Source organism: Akebia trifoliata, chromosome 4 (genome assembly GCF_017979445.1).
Source record: "Akebia trifoliata isolate Shusen 1 chromosome 4, ASM1797944v1, whole genome shotgun sequence".
In the NCBI taxonomy this organism is placed as follows: Eukaryota; Viridiplantae; Streptophyta; class Magnoliopsida; order Ranunculales; family Lardizabalaceae; genus Akebia; species Akebia trifoliata.
This window is the reverse complement of record NC_141378.1, coordinates 557,449-572,436: the sequence shown is the minus strand read 5'-3', so window position 1 is coordinate 572,436 and position 14,988 is coordinate 557,449. Positions and strand designations below refer to the sequence as shown.

General features: G+C 32.2%; 1 protein-coding gene across 1 annotated transcript; it reads right to left on the bottom strand.

The window, feature by feature from the left end:
- Positions 1 to 6,927: 6,927 nt before the first annotated feature.
- LOC147402701 (homeobox-leucine zipper protein ATHB-6-like) lies at positions 6,928 to 9,245 on the bottom strand. Its single transcript, XM_086438031.1, has 3 exons — positions 8,710 to 9,245; positions 8,011 to 8,420; positions 6,928 to 7,882 (listed from the first exon to the last, which is right to left on the bottom strand). The coding sequence occupies exons 1-3, from the start codon at positions 8,765 to 8,767 to the stop codon at positions 7,322 to 7,324; spliced, it is 1,029 nt and encodes a 342-aa protein (XP_086294157.1). The 5' UTR covers positions 8,768 to 9,245; the 3' UTR covers positions 6,928 to 7,321.
- Positions 9,246 to 14,988: the final 5,743 nt, after the last annotated feature.

The following is a 14,988-nucleotide window of genomic DNA, read 5'->3' as shown; positions in this document are numbered from 1 at the left end:
GAGTGTATTTGAGTGTCTTGTTTTAATTAGTTTTAGCATGATTTTAAAAAAATTGCTAATCTTCAAATTTTTTTCTTCTTTTTTCTTTAACTTTCAATGCTATCCTCAATTATTTTACCCCACGAGAGAAGTTATTAATAAATATACTCTTCAAAATCCAGCAATTAATTGAATCTATATATGACGACTAAATTAGTGTTCAAACCAAAACTTTCATATTTATCATCTTCCTTAAACCTTCATAATTCATGAAGTTTTTGTGTAAATTTTTGGAGAAGTTCCAGATATAACTTTTTTTAGAAGCTCTAGCATATTTTTCCCCTACTTCAAAATCAATATCAAGATTTTTTTAACCTATTTGACATTGTTTCAGACTTTCTACTTGTTAGAAAAAATCCTAAGACCCGAAGTACTAATCAACAAGAATAATAATAATCTCACAAGACACAAGATATATATGGTCCGATCAAAGCATCGACCTACGTCCACGGGCAAAAACAATAATTTCACTATGATAACTAAAGAAGAATAAGGTTACAATTTCACTGTCTCTCATATATCTCTCTCTAACTTTCTTAGGGTTTCATCTCTTACCATTTATATACTTAATGTTACAAATAAGGTAAACGAGTTTAATCCAAATCCAAACCAAATGGACCCGGTTTAAACGAGTTGTTAACAGATCAACAAAATATCTGGGTTGAATCCACGACAACTCTTCATATACAATAATAAAATACATAACCCAACACTACTGAATATTCAACATATTAAACTTCCCCTAAAATCCTACATTATTCTTGAGGTTTAGAGATTCAAAGAGATGTAATCTTAAAGTTAAAGATGGTAAACTTTTTTATACAAAAGTCGAAGATGAATAACATATTGTTAGAAGGAACCCATGCACAATTTTACTCTATTTGCGGATCATGAAGTTTTGAACATTGAATCTAGAGTTCATAAAGCTTTTTTCTAGGTTCATTGCTTATTATTTTAAAATAAAAAGGAATCTGACATTTTCTAGACTCATTAAAATTGGTTAAAAAATATTTCAAGCTCTTTCCCATAAATCCTTTTGAAAAGAAGGGGTCAAAGTTCATGTGGTGTTACACCATAATTCAAGCTGAAAATCTAATGGGCTCAATAATTTATTCATCTTTTTCTATCATTTGATAAATTTATTTTGAAGTTTTGGGGCAAGGTATATGCCACGAAATGCCATTTTTCTACTTTTTATTATTTTTTCATCTTTCCTCCGACCAAATAAGCTATTGAAAATAGAAGATAATGCTAGTTTGTTAAGAATGTTTCGACGTCTTTATTTTTGTATTTATTTAATTCCTTTCTTTTTTTAATGTAGGCTTATCCCACTTGTAGACATAAGATATCCATCTTTGAACATCAATGCTACGTTGTTTGGAGTCGACACCATTCTTTTTTTAAAATTGATAATAATGGACACTCGAATAAATTTTTTAGAAAATTATTTTTTCATGGCATTGTAGTGACTCTCATTCATGAAAAAGGTATGGTCTATTTAAGATCTAGATAAAGAGGTTTAATTAGAGAATGTGGAAGATGTTAGACACCTCATTCTCTCCACCTAGGGTGATTTCCTTTTTAAACTTAATCATTTTGAATAGTTAACAAAACAACACTAATGCATGAGATGCATGAAGTGGGTGTGTGCACATGGTGGGTATGTACATCTTTGAAAAATGATTTAATGTTAATGTTGACATGGAAATATTCTATGGAAGAAGATATCCCATAGAGTCATCACATTTTACATGAGTTAGGATCTTAGTTTAGGATTTTAAAAAAATTTCATTGATAAAGTTATCTTGGATCCATAACCTTGATACATGCATGTTTGATTAAAAATTTAGTGCTTTTATCCTATCAAGAGAGTTACACATTTCTTCATCATGATCAAGCATGTATGATATGTGTGCATAGTGTACATTATGATTAATGAGAGAAAATGATTTAAAGAGGGATTTCAACCTTCATCGCCTTGAGTATTTCATGCCCAAGGTTAATGTTCAATCTACTTGGGATGAAGGAGGATTCTCCATTACATCATAAAGATTTTAAAAAAATATATATAGAAAAAAAATATTTAAGCTTAAAAATAAACTAGATCCTAACCCACCTTGTCCCTTGATAGTTATAAATGAGTTTTAGCCTTAAGAGATGAACTTGAGAGTGGATGGTTAGAGAAGACGAGTGTTGTTGAGTTGAAGGTTGGGAAATAAAAGATTAAATAGGGATTTAGGTTGAAAAATGAGGACTTGAAAACATCAATTACTCATAGAAAATAAGATTATTTATAGAGTTTTTAGATAACTTTTAGTGATAAAGTGGTCCAACCCTAAATCAGGAGTTTGATCATATTCGAAAATCAAGAGAAATTCTTAAAAGTATGAAATTGTTCAAACATATATCAAAGAGAAAATTTAGAAAAATTTAACGAAGAAAATCCCTATACATACATAGGTGCAAGGCATTTAAGATAATACAAAAATATAAAGATTATACAAATTTTTGCATCTAAAGTTATTGTAAGACCAATTTACACATCGAAACAAAAGAAAAATATGTATATATATATATATCGATCGTACCACTCTTCGTTCCGCTTTTTAATACACTCGCAAAAGCTGTAACAACACAGAGAGCAGAGAGCAGACAGCAGAGTGCAGAGTTTGCAGACTATATGACCTTTTTAAAGAGTCATTTACTTTGAAGCCCATTCCCATGTACAAATTACAAAATCTCCCTTTAAACCTTACAATTACAAGGCGTCACATATCCGATTTTATCAGCATGTTTTATAAAATCACCGCTCGAGTCAAGTGGACCACACCCACCTTGCTACCTAACACCGACAAAAATTGTCCACTTTCCCTCTGCAATGGTCAGTACGAGTCGAGTTGACTAATAAAGATTTTAGAAATTATACATTTTCTAAACTACACATGTTTGGACTAAACATTAGAGCTTGTAGGCAGTAAGACTTGAACTTTCTTAATAGCGCATTTAAGAAAGAAAAGAAGGTTGCTGCAATTTTTTTTTTTTTGAGTGGGATCATAAGATTGGAGTGCAAGGAGGAGAATTTCAGGTCATGGGTAATGTGCAACTAGTGGCTCCCTTTCTTTTATTTTTTTATTATGGGGTCTTCATTACCAAACCCTCAAAAGTCTACATAAAAATAAGGATAAAATACACTTACACCCCCTAATATTTTAACAATTACACTTACCTCTCTTAGAGTTATCTAACGGACTCACTAATGGCCTTCCATTTACTTGTTATCGACCAGACAGTTAAAAATGATTTCTTACAGTTTATTATCATTATTTTACCCTTTTCAAAATGTTATTATCTGTATTAAAAAATTTCCTTGCGAAAAAATGGGTTCACAAGTAAGAGTGTGAATTAATGCTTCGATGGGGATATTTTTATATTTTTAATTTTTTATATTATAAATAAAATAAAATGAAAGGGTAAAATAGTAAACTAATATCTAAACATTAACATCATCTATGAAACGGGTGATAAGTGCAATTATCAAAATGTTACGAGTCAACAGTATAATTTGCCCTAAAAGTAAAATAAAGAATGCTAGTTGGAAGTAAATTAGTAAATTCTAAGTAATCTGATCTAAACCTTCTTTTTTTTCTTTTTTCTGTGTATAATGTTAAAATGGCCTCAAGAATGACTTCATTTCACACTTTGCTGGCATGTAAGTGTCTAGAAACCATGAATACTTTTCATTGAGATACGAGAAAAAAGCATCTATGATTATGTGCACACCTTCACATCAGAAAAGTGTGAAATAAAGTCAATCCAGCACAATTCTTTTAATATTAGTTGTGGATATAATTTTTTGGATCGACATCAAAGAATGAGAGATTGATTAATACTCCTCAAGTTCTAAAGTTTTTTGATTGTGATGCAACAAACCTTTCATGCCCAAGTGAGAGAAAAATTCTGAGAGATTTTTGGGTTAGAGAATATGTACTTTTTCTGTGTTCAATGCCCTTATTTATTAAAATAGGGAAACCTTAATCCTAATTTAATTACCTAATCAATTCTAATCCAAACAAAGAAACGCATCCTCCTAAAACTCTTCTTTATTGATTTTAATCTTAAAATCTTGCTTGGAATAGAATGATATCTTTGATATATCCCACATCTTTGATTTATCAAGTTTTGGCTTGATTTTCAAAGTAGCAACCTATTCCGATGGATTTCAGACCATCCTAGTTATTGCTTTTCATGGATGTATCTCAAATTCTGACCCTTCGAGTGCATTGCTCTAGGACACTTTCGGATAGTTTGGTATATGTTGCTCGTAGTATTAAATTTTGACATATTTACACGAAATATTTTCATTTTCCCAAGTTTCGACACGAAATTTAATCAATAATTTCTTTTTCTATATATTTTGATGGAAATCACTAATCATTTCACAAAATATTTCTATGAATATTGAATTTCGATTGAAATATCAAACTTTAGAGATAAAAATGCAATATCTCAATGAAAATAGTTTGAGGGAACTTCGACAGAAATATTCTTTTAGAAAGAACTAGTAAATTATATATAGTATTTACTAATAAAGTTTTGTATATAACATTCATCCATTAGTATAAATGAATTATGATTAGTTGATTATCTATTTCATCTTATTTTAATGTATTCTAAGTATATTAGTACGTCTATATAAGCACATCCACAATTGATAATTGTTTAATTAATTGGACATATTAGCAATTTATTTGTACTTATTCAAAATCAATAAGAAATATAATAACACATGAATGCAATACTTAATAGTTTATTCATTCTCATGTTTCACACATTAAATTGTATGTAATTAACGCAACATATTACTCTTATTTTCATGTAAAATATTATTATTTTTCATTGTCAAACTCTCAATACTTAAACGTATATATGGCAAAATATTGTTATGTTTCATTTCACAATTCATACGGTTGTTTTATCGTATTTTATCATTTTCTACAAGATCAATGAATATTTCTTCAATATTTATATCATTTTTATTATTTCTAAAAATTATTTTAATTTTTTACTTTTTAATCACAGTTTTTTAATGAAATATATACGTCTGTGGTGTTGGATTGCCAAAATTTGTAATTCATGTGGGCCCAGCAACCCTTGATAATATTTTAAATCAAAGTCATGCCAACGTGGATCGGTTTAGAAATTTGAGGTCATTTTAGGCATGCAAAAAATGTGAAGCCATGTGATAAAACGCAGTAGTGTCCTCCGATTTCAATAAATGTTACAGTCAAATGTCTTAAATCGTTTTTTTTGTAATTTTTAAAAAATTATTACATTTTTCGTTAAAAAAAATCAACCATTTTCTGATAATTTCCCCCAAAAATCTATTATCGAAGAAGTTGGGTTCTCCAAGCCATGTCAAATGAGAATCAAAATCAAATGCGGCATCTCATATAAAGTCCAGATCTAATTAAGTACTAAGTCACGATCCAAAACAGAGTCTTCTTCTTATAACAACTTTAGGTATCTACATGGCAGCATATTTTTATTGGAGTCAAATTAGCACCAATTCGACCTGAATCAGTCCATTGACAACTATGTGAGGGTGTCAACTATTGTTAGCCTGATTTTAAAATTCGGTTTCACGTCTTGTCTCATCCAGGCTTGATACCGAGTTGTCTCAGACGAGTTTTTTGATACATTTCAGATGTCTCATTCAAAAAATAAAAAAATTGAACGTGAGTCTCAAAACTTAGTCAAAAAAGTGATTTTGTGAGTTGGTCTCGTTCAGTTTCGATACCAAGTTAATTTGAACGATGATACGTCTCGGTCTCGGATGAGTTTTAAAATCATGATTGTTAGACTATCAAAGATATCAACTTCTCTCTCTCTATTTGAAAGAGAGGAGCTTGTCGAGAATGTTCGAGGCTTTTCCAAGGTCTCTTCCCCCTCCATTAAAGAAAGGAAGCGATGATGCGTCGAAGGGATGGCTCATTTACTCCACAATCAAGGTCTAATAGTTCTCCCTTAATTGGTATTAGAGCAATGTTAGTCATTCAAAAAAGGGAAAAAAAAGATAAACTACTTTAAGATCTCGTCGAAGAAGATGACAACATTCGATTGGAAGAAAAAGTGGTAATCAAATGATCCCACTTTAGAAAAAATAAATAATAATCAGACAATCTCACATGAAATAAAGTAATATGAAGATCACACTAATGAAACAAATCTATACAAGTATGTGACACCAAAAAGTTGCCACTAACAGCTAATTTGATTTGTGGGACAACCAAACACATAAAGTGAGTCATCAATGAAATTTTGGCCATTTTTTCAATTGCCAACCCCAAAACTACTAAATCAGACAAAATCTAACTTTTCCTAATGCCACCCTAAGATGTGTGCTAATTCATTCATTGGTGATTTACATTTGAATTGTTGTGGCGTTAGCAAAAGTTGATATGGCAATATAATTTTTCTATTTTTATTTAAATTTCACCATACGTGACTATTATTTTTAGAGAGCCACACCAACTTTTCCTAATGCCACCCAAGATGTGTGCTAACTCATTCATGGGTGATTTACATATTATGACTTGGTGTGGCATTAGCAAAAGTTAGTGTCGCCATATAATTTCTCTATTTTTATTTAAATTCAAGAGAAAAAAAAAAAAAACAAAGATTTTCTGTGGGATTAAACTAGATTTTTCACATTATTGAGGGAATTTTACGTAAGTAGAGGCTTTGTAGGCAGGGACGGGGCATTAGGGAGGTCATTTGAAAGGGTTCTTTATTTTTATTGATATTGCTGTTGCGAGGGTGATTTGTTATTCGTGCAAAGATTTGGGGTTTACACTCTACACTGACTCAACAGTGTAAAAATACGAGATGAGATAAACAAGCGAGAAATTGACCATCTCACTAAATTTTAATTTTTTTTTTTTTTTACAGCAGAGTTCAATCACGAGGTAATCATAATTCTCCATTTCTCCTCTCCCACTCAGATTACCTCCCGCCAATTTTCCCCACTATCCAACGGTAAAAAAAAAAAAAAAAATTGAAACTTTACACGTCACCGTTACCCAAACCACGTGAAATATTCCCCCAAATTCCCCCCCTCCCCCCTCCTCCCCCTTTGATCGAGCTCTGCAACTCTGTCTCCCGCCTCCTAAAATAAAGATTAACAAACTAATTACAATCCCATTTTCGCAAAATTCGCAAAGTTCCTTTGATTTTCACTTCAGTTTTATGATTATTTTCTGATCTGGGTTTTTCTTTTGTTCTTCTAGTTCCACTGATCAGTAGAGTAGTACCATTGAAGGGTTGGAGCTTGATCTTCAGAGAAGAAATTACAGGTGTCTTCTGCACCAAAGAAGTTGTGTTCTTCCATCCTCAAGAACTGTTGGTGCTGAAAAGCTTTCTGGGTACTTGTCGAATTTGCTCTCGAATCAGAAAACTGAAAGTAATTGATCGAAGAAGGCGACGAAGAAGAAGGGCAGTTGAATTTAAGAGAAGATGAAGCAGGAGGCATGAGTAATTGATGTTGCTCAAGAACCCCAGATGAAGAAATCGCTGCGTTTGGGCTGTTATTGTTGTTGTTGTTGTCTTCGTTTAAGATCGCACTAGAATCGCTGTCAGATGATCCATCTTTGAAGTCCCCAAACACCAAAAGTCCAACTCCATTGTTGTTGTTGTCCTGATGATCTTCAGTTGTTGCTGGATCGGTCGTAGAGATCTTACTCTGGTCAAAAACTTTGTTTTCGGATTCAGACATCAAGACCTCTTCTTTAATTGAGACTTCACTCTCTGGGTTTTCTTCTTGAAGCTTTGATTTCAAATCTCTTAGCTGCAAATTTACAACCCACATTTATAATTAAAACCCAAAATTTTAAAAAATAATAATAAATTAAATTAAAGATTACTACTTTTATAGTTCAACTACATTATTTCTGTTTAATTTTGATTTCGATTCACCTCTGCAACTAGAGCTTCTTTATCTCGTTGGAGAGACTCGAAATTCCGCTTGAGAGTTTCGTAATCGGATTTAAGAAACCCATAATCTCTCTCCAATTGTTTGGTCTTCCAACGGGCTCGTCGGTTCTGAAACCAAACAGCAACTTGTCTTGGTTGCAAGCCTAGTTCTTGGGCTAATTTCATCTTTCTCTCTGGTTCGAGCTTGTTCTCGACCTCAAAATTCTTCTCCAAGGCTTTCACCTGATCAACGCTTAGTCTCCTTTTCTTCTCTGCTACATGACTTGATTCTTCTAAGCAGTCTTCCTCTTCTAACCCCTCCAACATGGATTGAAAACCTCTACTGTAAACATGGTTGGTGTTGGTGGGGGCAGTGGTGGTGGTGGTGTTCTTACCAGCCGAACACTTCTCATCTAAGAAAGAAACAGAAACAGAGACAGAGAGAGTTAGTCACACTGTCACAGCCTCTCAGATCTAGCTAAATGAGAAACAAAAAAAAAAAACAAAACCCAGAAAGGAAAAGATGAGAAAAAAGCATTAAAACTTAGGAGGAGAGACCCAAAACAAGAAATTTGGTCCAAATTTACAGATTCAAGCAAAATTACCCACAACAAGAAGCAAGAAAGCTTAAATAGCACCCACAAAAGGGGTAACAACAGACAAGAAACAAAGGGTATCTTTGAAATCTAGACAAATTTTTACCTGTAGGACATATGGAGATCAAAGCACCCAAGGAATCTGAGCTACCACGTCTCTTCATGACTGAAGTAAAGAAGAGGGTCTTTATAGCAGATCTTGATTGATTAAATTAAGATCCTTTTAGTTTGTTACAGGTTTTTTTAGCCCAAAGGGGTGTTGAGAGCAGTTACGTTAAACAAGAAAAGCCATGGAAGCTGAACTCCCATGTTTAGAACAAACCCATACTGGGCAAGAGTTCATAGACACTGAGACTCTGAACAACCACCAATCTCTTTTGGTTGTCCAATCTTTCTCCTTTTTTACAACTTCTCCTCCTGAACCCATCATCAAAACCAAGAAGGAGAAGAAAAAAGCAAACCAAAACCAACCCACAAAAAAGAAAATCAAACGCACAAGAACAACAATCAAACTCTCTTTTTTACAACTACGCAATAATCAAATCCAATTCAGCTAGTTTAAAGCGCAACTTCTCTACAGAAAGAGAGAGAGAGAGAGAGAGAGAGAGAGAGAGAGAGAGACCAGTTCACAGCCCCCCTGGCCATGGCCGCACGCACTCTTTAAATAAATCCCGACTGAGTTAAATTTGGGTTAGAAATTGACTCTGGTTACTCCACTGAAATGAAGTGAACTCGAACCGATTGAACTCCCATTTTCGACCGTTCGAAGATATTTTTAGGGGTTGCTTACAAAAGTTTTTGATCTCTCTTTATATATCAAAAACGTGATATCTCTATATTCAGTAGTCACCACGTGTACTTTGAAGCTCGAAATTGACAGAAATCTCGTCCCTTTCATGTCTACTTAGCCGCTCCAGAGCCTAAAGATGGTAATTTTGATTCCACAAAAAAGAAATCAAGAGTTGCCACGTGGCAAGCCCTTGGGTTTGGCAGACACTTGATCATTTGACCTGCCCTCTGATTTAGCCACACATCAAAAATCCTCACGACCGTCCATTTTTTGCCTCTGAATTTGAGAATTCCATTATGGACCCATGGGTTGCAAATGTATGGTTAAATTTCTTAAGTCAACGTTTAGAAATCACTGATCATTCAGGATCATCTTTTAACATACAGGCCCACCCCACGTGGCATTTGGACGTTTTACTTATTTATTTTGGGTGATTTTAACATACCCCCCTATCTTATGATGAATATTAGAGATACCCCACATTTTCAAATTGATGACTTAGATCCCTTGACTGTTATTCTTAACGAGAGACCAACAACATATCATGCTTTGAGAGAATAATTACTTGTCAAAAGGCTGAAATACCCTTCCAGTTAAGTCATGCTCACGTTTGGGAGGATAAGAAATTATCAAAAGACTAAAATACCCTCATCATTAAAATCTGGTAAAACAGTCAAAATCTCTAATATCAAAATTGGTATGAGATGTTAGATTTAGGGTGTAAGATTGAAAAGTTTTAGGTTTTCTTTTTAAGAAATCTTGTAATCATCTTCAACCTCTTATTTTAAAAAAATACTACAACCTTTGAGAAAATCGATCATTATCCATTCATTCTTTGTATGAATCACATAATATAGAAGAGTTAAGATCGATTTACTATCTCATTCCAAGCAAAGGAAATCTCAAAATTATGATTATGGTTGAAAATCTTAAGTTTTTTTACAACTTTTTTTTTTAAAGTTATTTTCCACCTGAGATTTTAATTTAAAATTTGAAAGTTCATTACGCATTCCTTTTTTAGGTCTTTTTTTATTTATTTATAATTATTTACTAAATTAGTAAGGAAATTTCCTAACCCTGTCATCTTGTAGCATCAAAAAACGTGATTCGATGTCACATGATTCTACAAAACAAAATTCTAAGAACTTTGAAAAGAAAATTTAAAAAAAAAAAAAACTTATTTTTCACCATAAATTTTAATTTTAAATTTGGAAGGTCAATAGCAGTCTATTTTCAACACCGTTGATCAACTCAAAAAGATCAATTTTTTAGTTAGTTTATTTTTAATCAAATTTTTTTCATGAAATCTAAAGTGTTGTGGTGTTGGAATGCCAATGTAGTAATTCACGTGGGCCCAACTACCTTTGGTAAGATTTGAAATCTTACTTGGTAGTCACGTTAGTCTACACTACCATCTATATATTTTAATTGTACTTCTGTTTGAACAGAAACTTAGTTTATGTTAAAAAAAATGTTATTGTGGTTGTCTAGCATAGGATGGTTATATGCCAACTAACTTAGTGGAAAAAACAATTATAAAAGTACCCCCAAAAATTAATATGGGCAATCACACCATAACCGAATTGTTTTCTTATATGGGTTAAAAGTTTAAGAATAAACTGATTTTTTGTGAGGATTTTGTTTATAATAAAAAATTAATGGTTATTATCTTAAATAAAAATTTAAATATGTAAATAATGTAATTATTTCTAATAGTTTGACTCATACCATACTAATTGCCTCAAGACGAGTCAACTTTATCTTTTTGAGGATAGGGGGAGAGATTTTCCAATCACATCTACTTGTGACAACCAAAAAGATGATCAAATGCCATAATCTTATATATTTTAAAATTAAAAAGAAGAAAAAAAAGAGAGGTTAGATATTCATTATCTTTGATCAAGATTACAACTCTTCATTTTTTATCGATTTGATCTAAATGACCCTCTAATTGACCTATTATTTTGCCAACATAGCAATTCATGTACCCTAATACCATTTTTTTAAAATATCATATGATCTAACTAAGTCTAGAATTTGATGTATTTGTTTGTCAACTTGACAATCCATGTGGGCCCATGACCACTCAACTAATTTTCCATAAGTGATTCACAAAGGAAGTAATAATGAGGGTGTTTCAGTAAATTTAAAAAGTATTGATTCACAGATGAATTTACTGTGAGAGTATTTAAGTCTTTTGACAAATACTTATTCACCTAAACGTCATCTTTTGTTGGTTGCCCATTAATGATAACGGGATCTATCTTATTAATTTAAAAATATGAGGGGTATCCTAAATATTCATCAAAATGTAAGGGGTGTTTCAAAATCACCCATTTATTTTTTTTAAAGGGAAGAAATCAGAAAGGTTGGAAAATGAGGAGTAAAACAAAGCCAAGCTTGGCTCAGTTTGGCTTAACCTGAGTTGAAGTGGACCCCTACTGTTATAACTGTATGGTCGGTTTAGAAATCTTGATTTAATCGTAATTAATACGTGTCTAAAGAAAGTGGCAATGTTGCAAGTCACAATAATACCAACGGATTCGTTATCACATTTTTTTGATCCATTAACTTATGGATTGGACTAAGTATTTGGATCTCTATAAAAGACCTAATCTCATAAGAATAGTGCTGAAGTGATCACAAGAATTCATCTCATATCATACTTCCATGACGTGAAAATGTATAAGAATCACAGATATTCTCATCAAGATATGTATCAAAAAGTATTTATGAATCCTACACACTTCTAAATCGTAAGAGTGAGATATGAGGTACAATCTTATGGTCACTCCAGCATGACTCATCCAATAAATATATATGATTTAATAGCCTATCAAATGAATTTATTTGTGAATGAGATAAACATGAATATATACCGCACCAAACATTTTAGACAATCATTTTTGTTCTACATGGGTTAAAAGTTTTTGAATGAGTTGATTTTTTGTGAGGATGATCTCTAAAGTATATATATATCTTTTTAGATATTTGATGTATATCTATAGATTATAATCTTATATATCAATCCATGTTTTGATATGTTCTTGACCTGTTCCATAAAGATTGGGTTGATTCAAAATCTGATTTGATTATTATTAATCTCGTCTTAGATCGGCCTGATCCAAATCTGATTCATTAATTATCCCAATGACATTTTTTATTTGTAAATAAAGAAAAAAAAAGGCGGATTTGATCCCGACCTTACACGTGATTAAATCTAGTGAAGAATGAGGCTGAGCAAGGTAAGTTTTCTAGTCCATTAGTCTTGTGATACAAAGCAACTCTACTCGCTCATGAAGATCAGGCAAAGCCCAAGCACAAAGATGGATCCAAAGTAGTACAACAATTGACTACGTAAAAATAAATAAAAATCCCTTCCCAATTTGAAAATTTCTTATTAGAAATATCTTTACTATAACTAGTTTTTGAGAACAAGGGAAAAGATATCCCTCTCAAGGTAAGGAAGAATATCACATGAGTAGGAAATATCATAGAACAAGAGTTTTCTATTAATAGACAAAAAGTCATTGGGGGGAAGGAGAAGATTACCATTGAAGTTACAATTCAAGGTACAAGGTGTCTGCTCGAAAAATAACACCAACTTTGTTTGTGAGTGAATCTTACATGCTTTTTTATTAAAGGAGAATAAGATTGATTGATAAGATGATAATTATGACATCTTTAATAGAATTTTATAAAAATCGAATCATATCAAGTGATAATAAACTCTATTCCTAATAGATTTCAATCAAATCAATCTAATCTTATCTTAATCTTAATAAATACGATACAATATATCGTAATATACCTTATTACAATGCATCATAATTAATTATTTTAATACTTACATTTTGAAAATATATTTGTGTCCTATCCTCCAAAAATTAGGAAGTCCTTTCTCCCGGTGGTAAGTTGTGTTTAAGTCTAACTTTAGATTCGACTATTTGTTCTCTATTTTCAATAACGACTATTAACCACACCAATTATAATATGTCCCTTGACACTAATTGAAGGTTTGGAAAAAAGATTAAGAAAAAAAAAAACATGGATGAAAATATCGATAACTCAATGAGTTTTCTCTAATCGAAATTTTTTACCAGGAATCACTATGTGTTTTCTCTAATCTCAACAGTTCATCAGTTGGTTTCGAACACGTTGTTTAAGGAAGTGTTTTCACTTTTTTATTATTTTCCTTACCTCCTTGGAAAAATAGGCATATTATACATGCCTTAGATTGGAAAAATAACATTAAATTGCCTTTTTGGCTTCTCATCTACACCCATCAATGAGAATCCAGATCCTGTATGCGTAGACACGTAGTTGTCGAGTAACTCCTTTACACTCGATCCTTTCAAAAGTCACATGGCCTCCCTTTTTTAGCCTCACATATGAATGTTTGGTCCATCATCCTAATACTTAGAAATAAAAATAAAATAAAATGTTCAGTGATTTATTTTCTTGAAGTCCTCTTGAATATGTATAAGGTTGGGGCTCTTATAAAAATCAGAGGAGAAACTCTTCGAGCAAAAGCAATAGAAACATATTTGGTGAGAGGTGTTTTTTGGGAAATAACTTCTTTTAATAGATTGATAATTTTATTATGTATTTTAACATTTTGAATCAGTAATTTTATATCTTATAAGCATTATAGGCTGGGGTTTCAATGGGTACTCAATTAATCGGAACTAAATCATGATCACAATCTCTTAATATCACTCACTCTCTCTCTCTCTCTGGAAAATTAGAAAATATTTCATAATAATTCTAAAATAAATTTATTACAAAATATAAAGACCATAAGGCTACGGTATTTTCTTTCATGGGTAGGGTAGATACAACCATTTGAATAAAGGTAGTAGACAAATAATTTTGTCATTTAATATGAAGGTTGTAAAATAAATTCATTTAAAATTGAAGGAGGCATGTATAATATATCTAAATTAGCAATACAACTATGAATGTCTGATGCAAACCATTTGATCTTCGATCAAAAGATTTTGAGGAGTGGGACCATCGGTGGTGGATAGAAATGATCCACAGTCATATATAGACCCTTAAGTCTAGTGTTGTCAATTCACACAGCATCACTCATTTTCAACATTGTCTAAAAGAGAGGAAAGAAAAGTCTAGCCACCTTTTGAAAGGCAAGCACAAGTGGCCTTTGGCTGTAGAATAATAATCATAAAATGGGCCCACCACCTTAACATTGTGTTTATTTTAGTAAGTACGGTGGGACCCACTTCCCCATCTACATCTACTTGTGAGCTGGTTTTTCAAATTTCCAAAGAAAAAAAGGGCTTTGATTTTGGATTTGTAGTGCAGATGGGTTGTGAGCTAGTACCTAGTTGCATCGATAATGAATTCTTCTGTCCATCAGAATCAATCAGGACCGTTAGATTGGACAACTTCAAGATTCTTGACCGTGCCATGTTTTGAATTTTCCTGACAATGTGCGGTGTACACAACAGTTTGCGTCGATTAGTAGTAAGTGGGCCAGATATGTTTTTCAAACGACACGTGTGAGCATTAATTGTTCACAAAATTCACATTAGTAAATAACTCTTACATTACCATATTTCTTTACTATCAAAA

Bases quoted from the DNA above. Each gene is read 5' to 3' on its own strand.
- LOC147402701 (XM_086438031.1), bottom strand. From the start codon at position 8,767: ATGAAGAGACGTGGTAGCTCAGATTCCTTGGGTGCTTTGATCTCCATA. The intron at 8,421-8,709 runs GTAAAAATTTGT...TTTCTTTCTTAG, and splicing joins GATCTCCATATGTCCTACAG to ATGAGAAGTGTTCGGCTGGT. The intron at 7,883-8,010 runs GTGAATCGAAAT...GTAAATTTGCAG, and splicing joins AAGAAGCTCTAGTTGCAGAG to CTAAGAGATTTGAAATCAAA.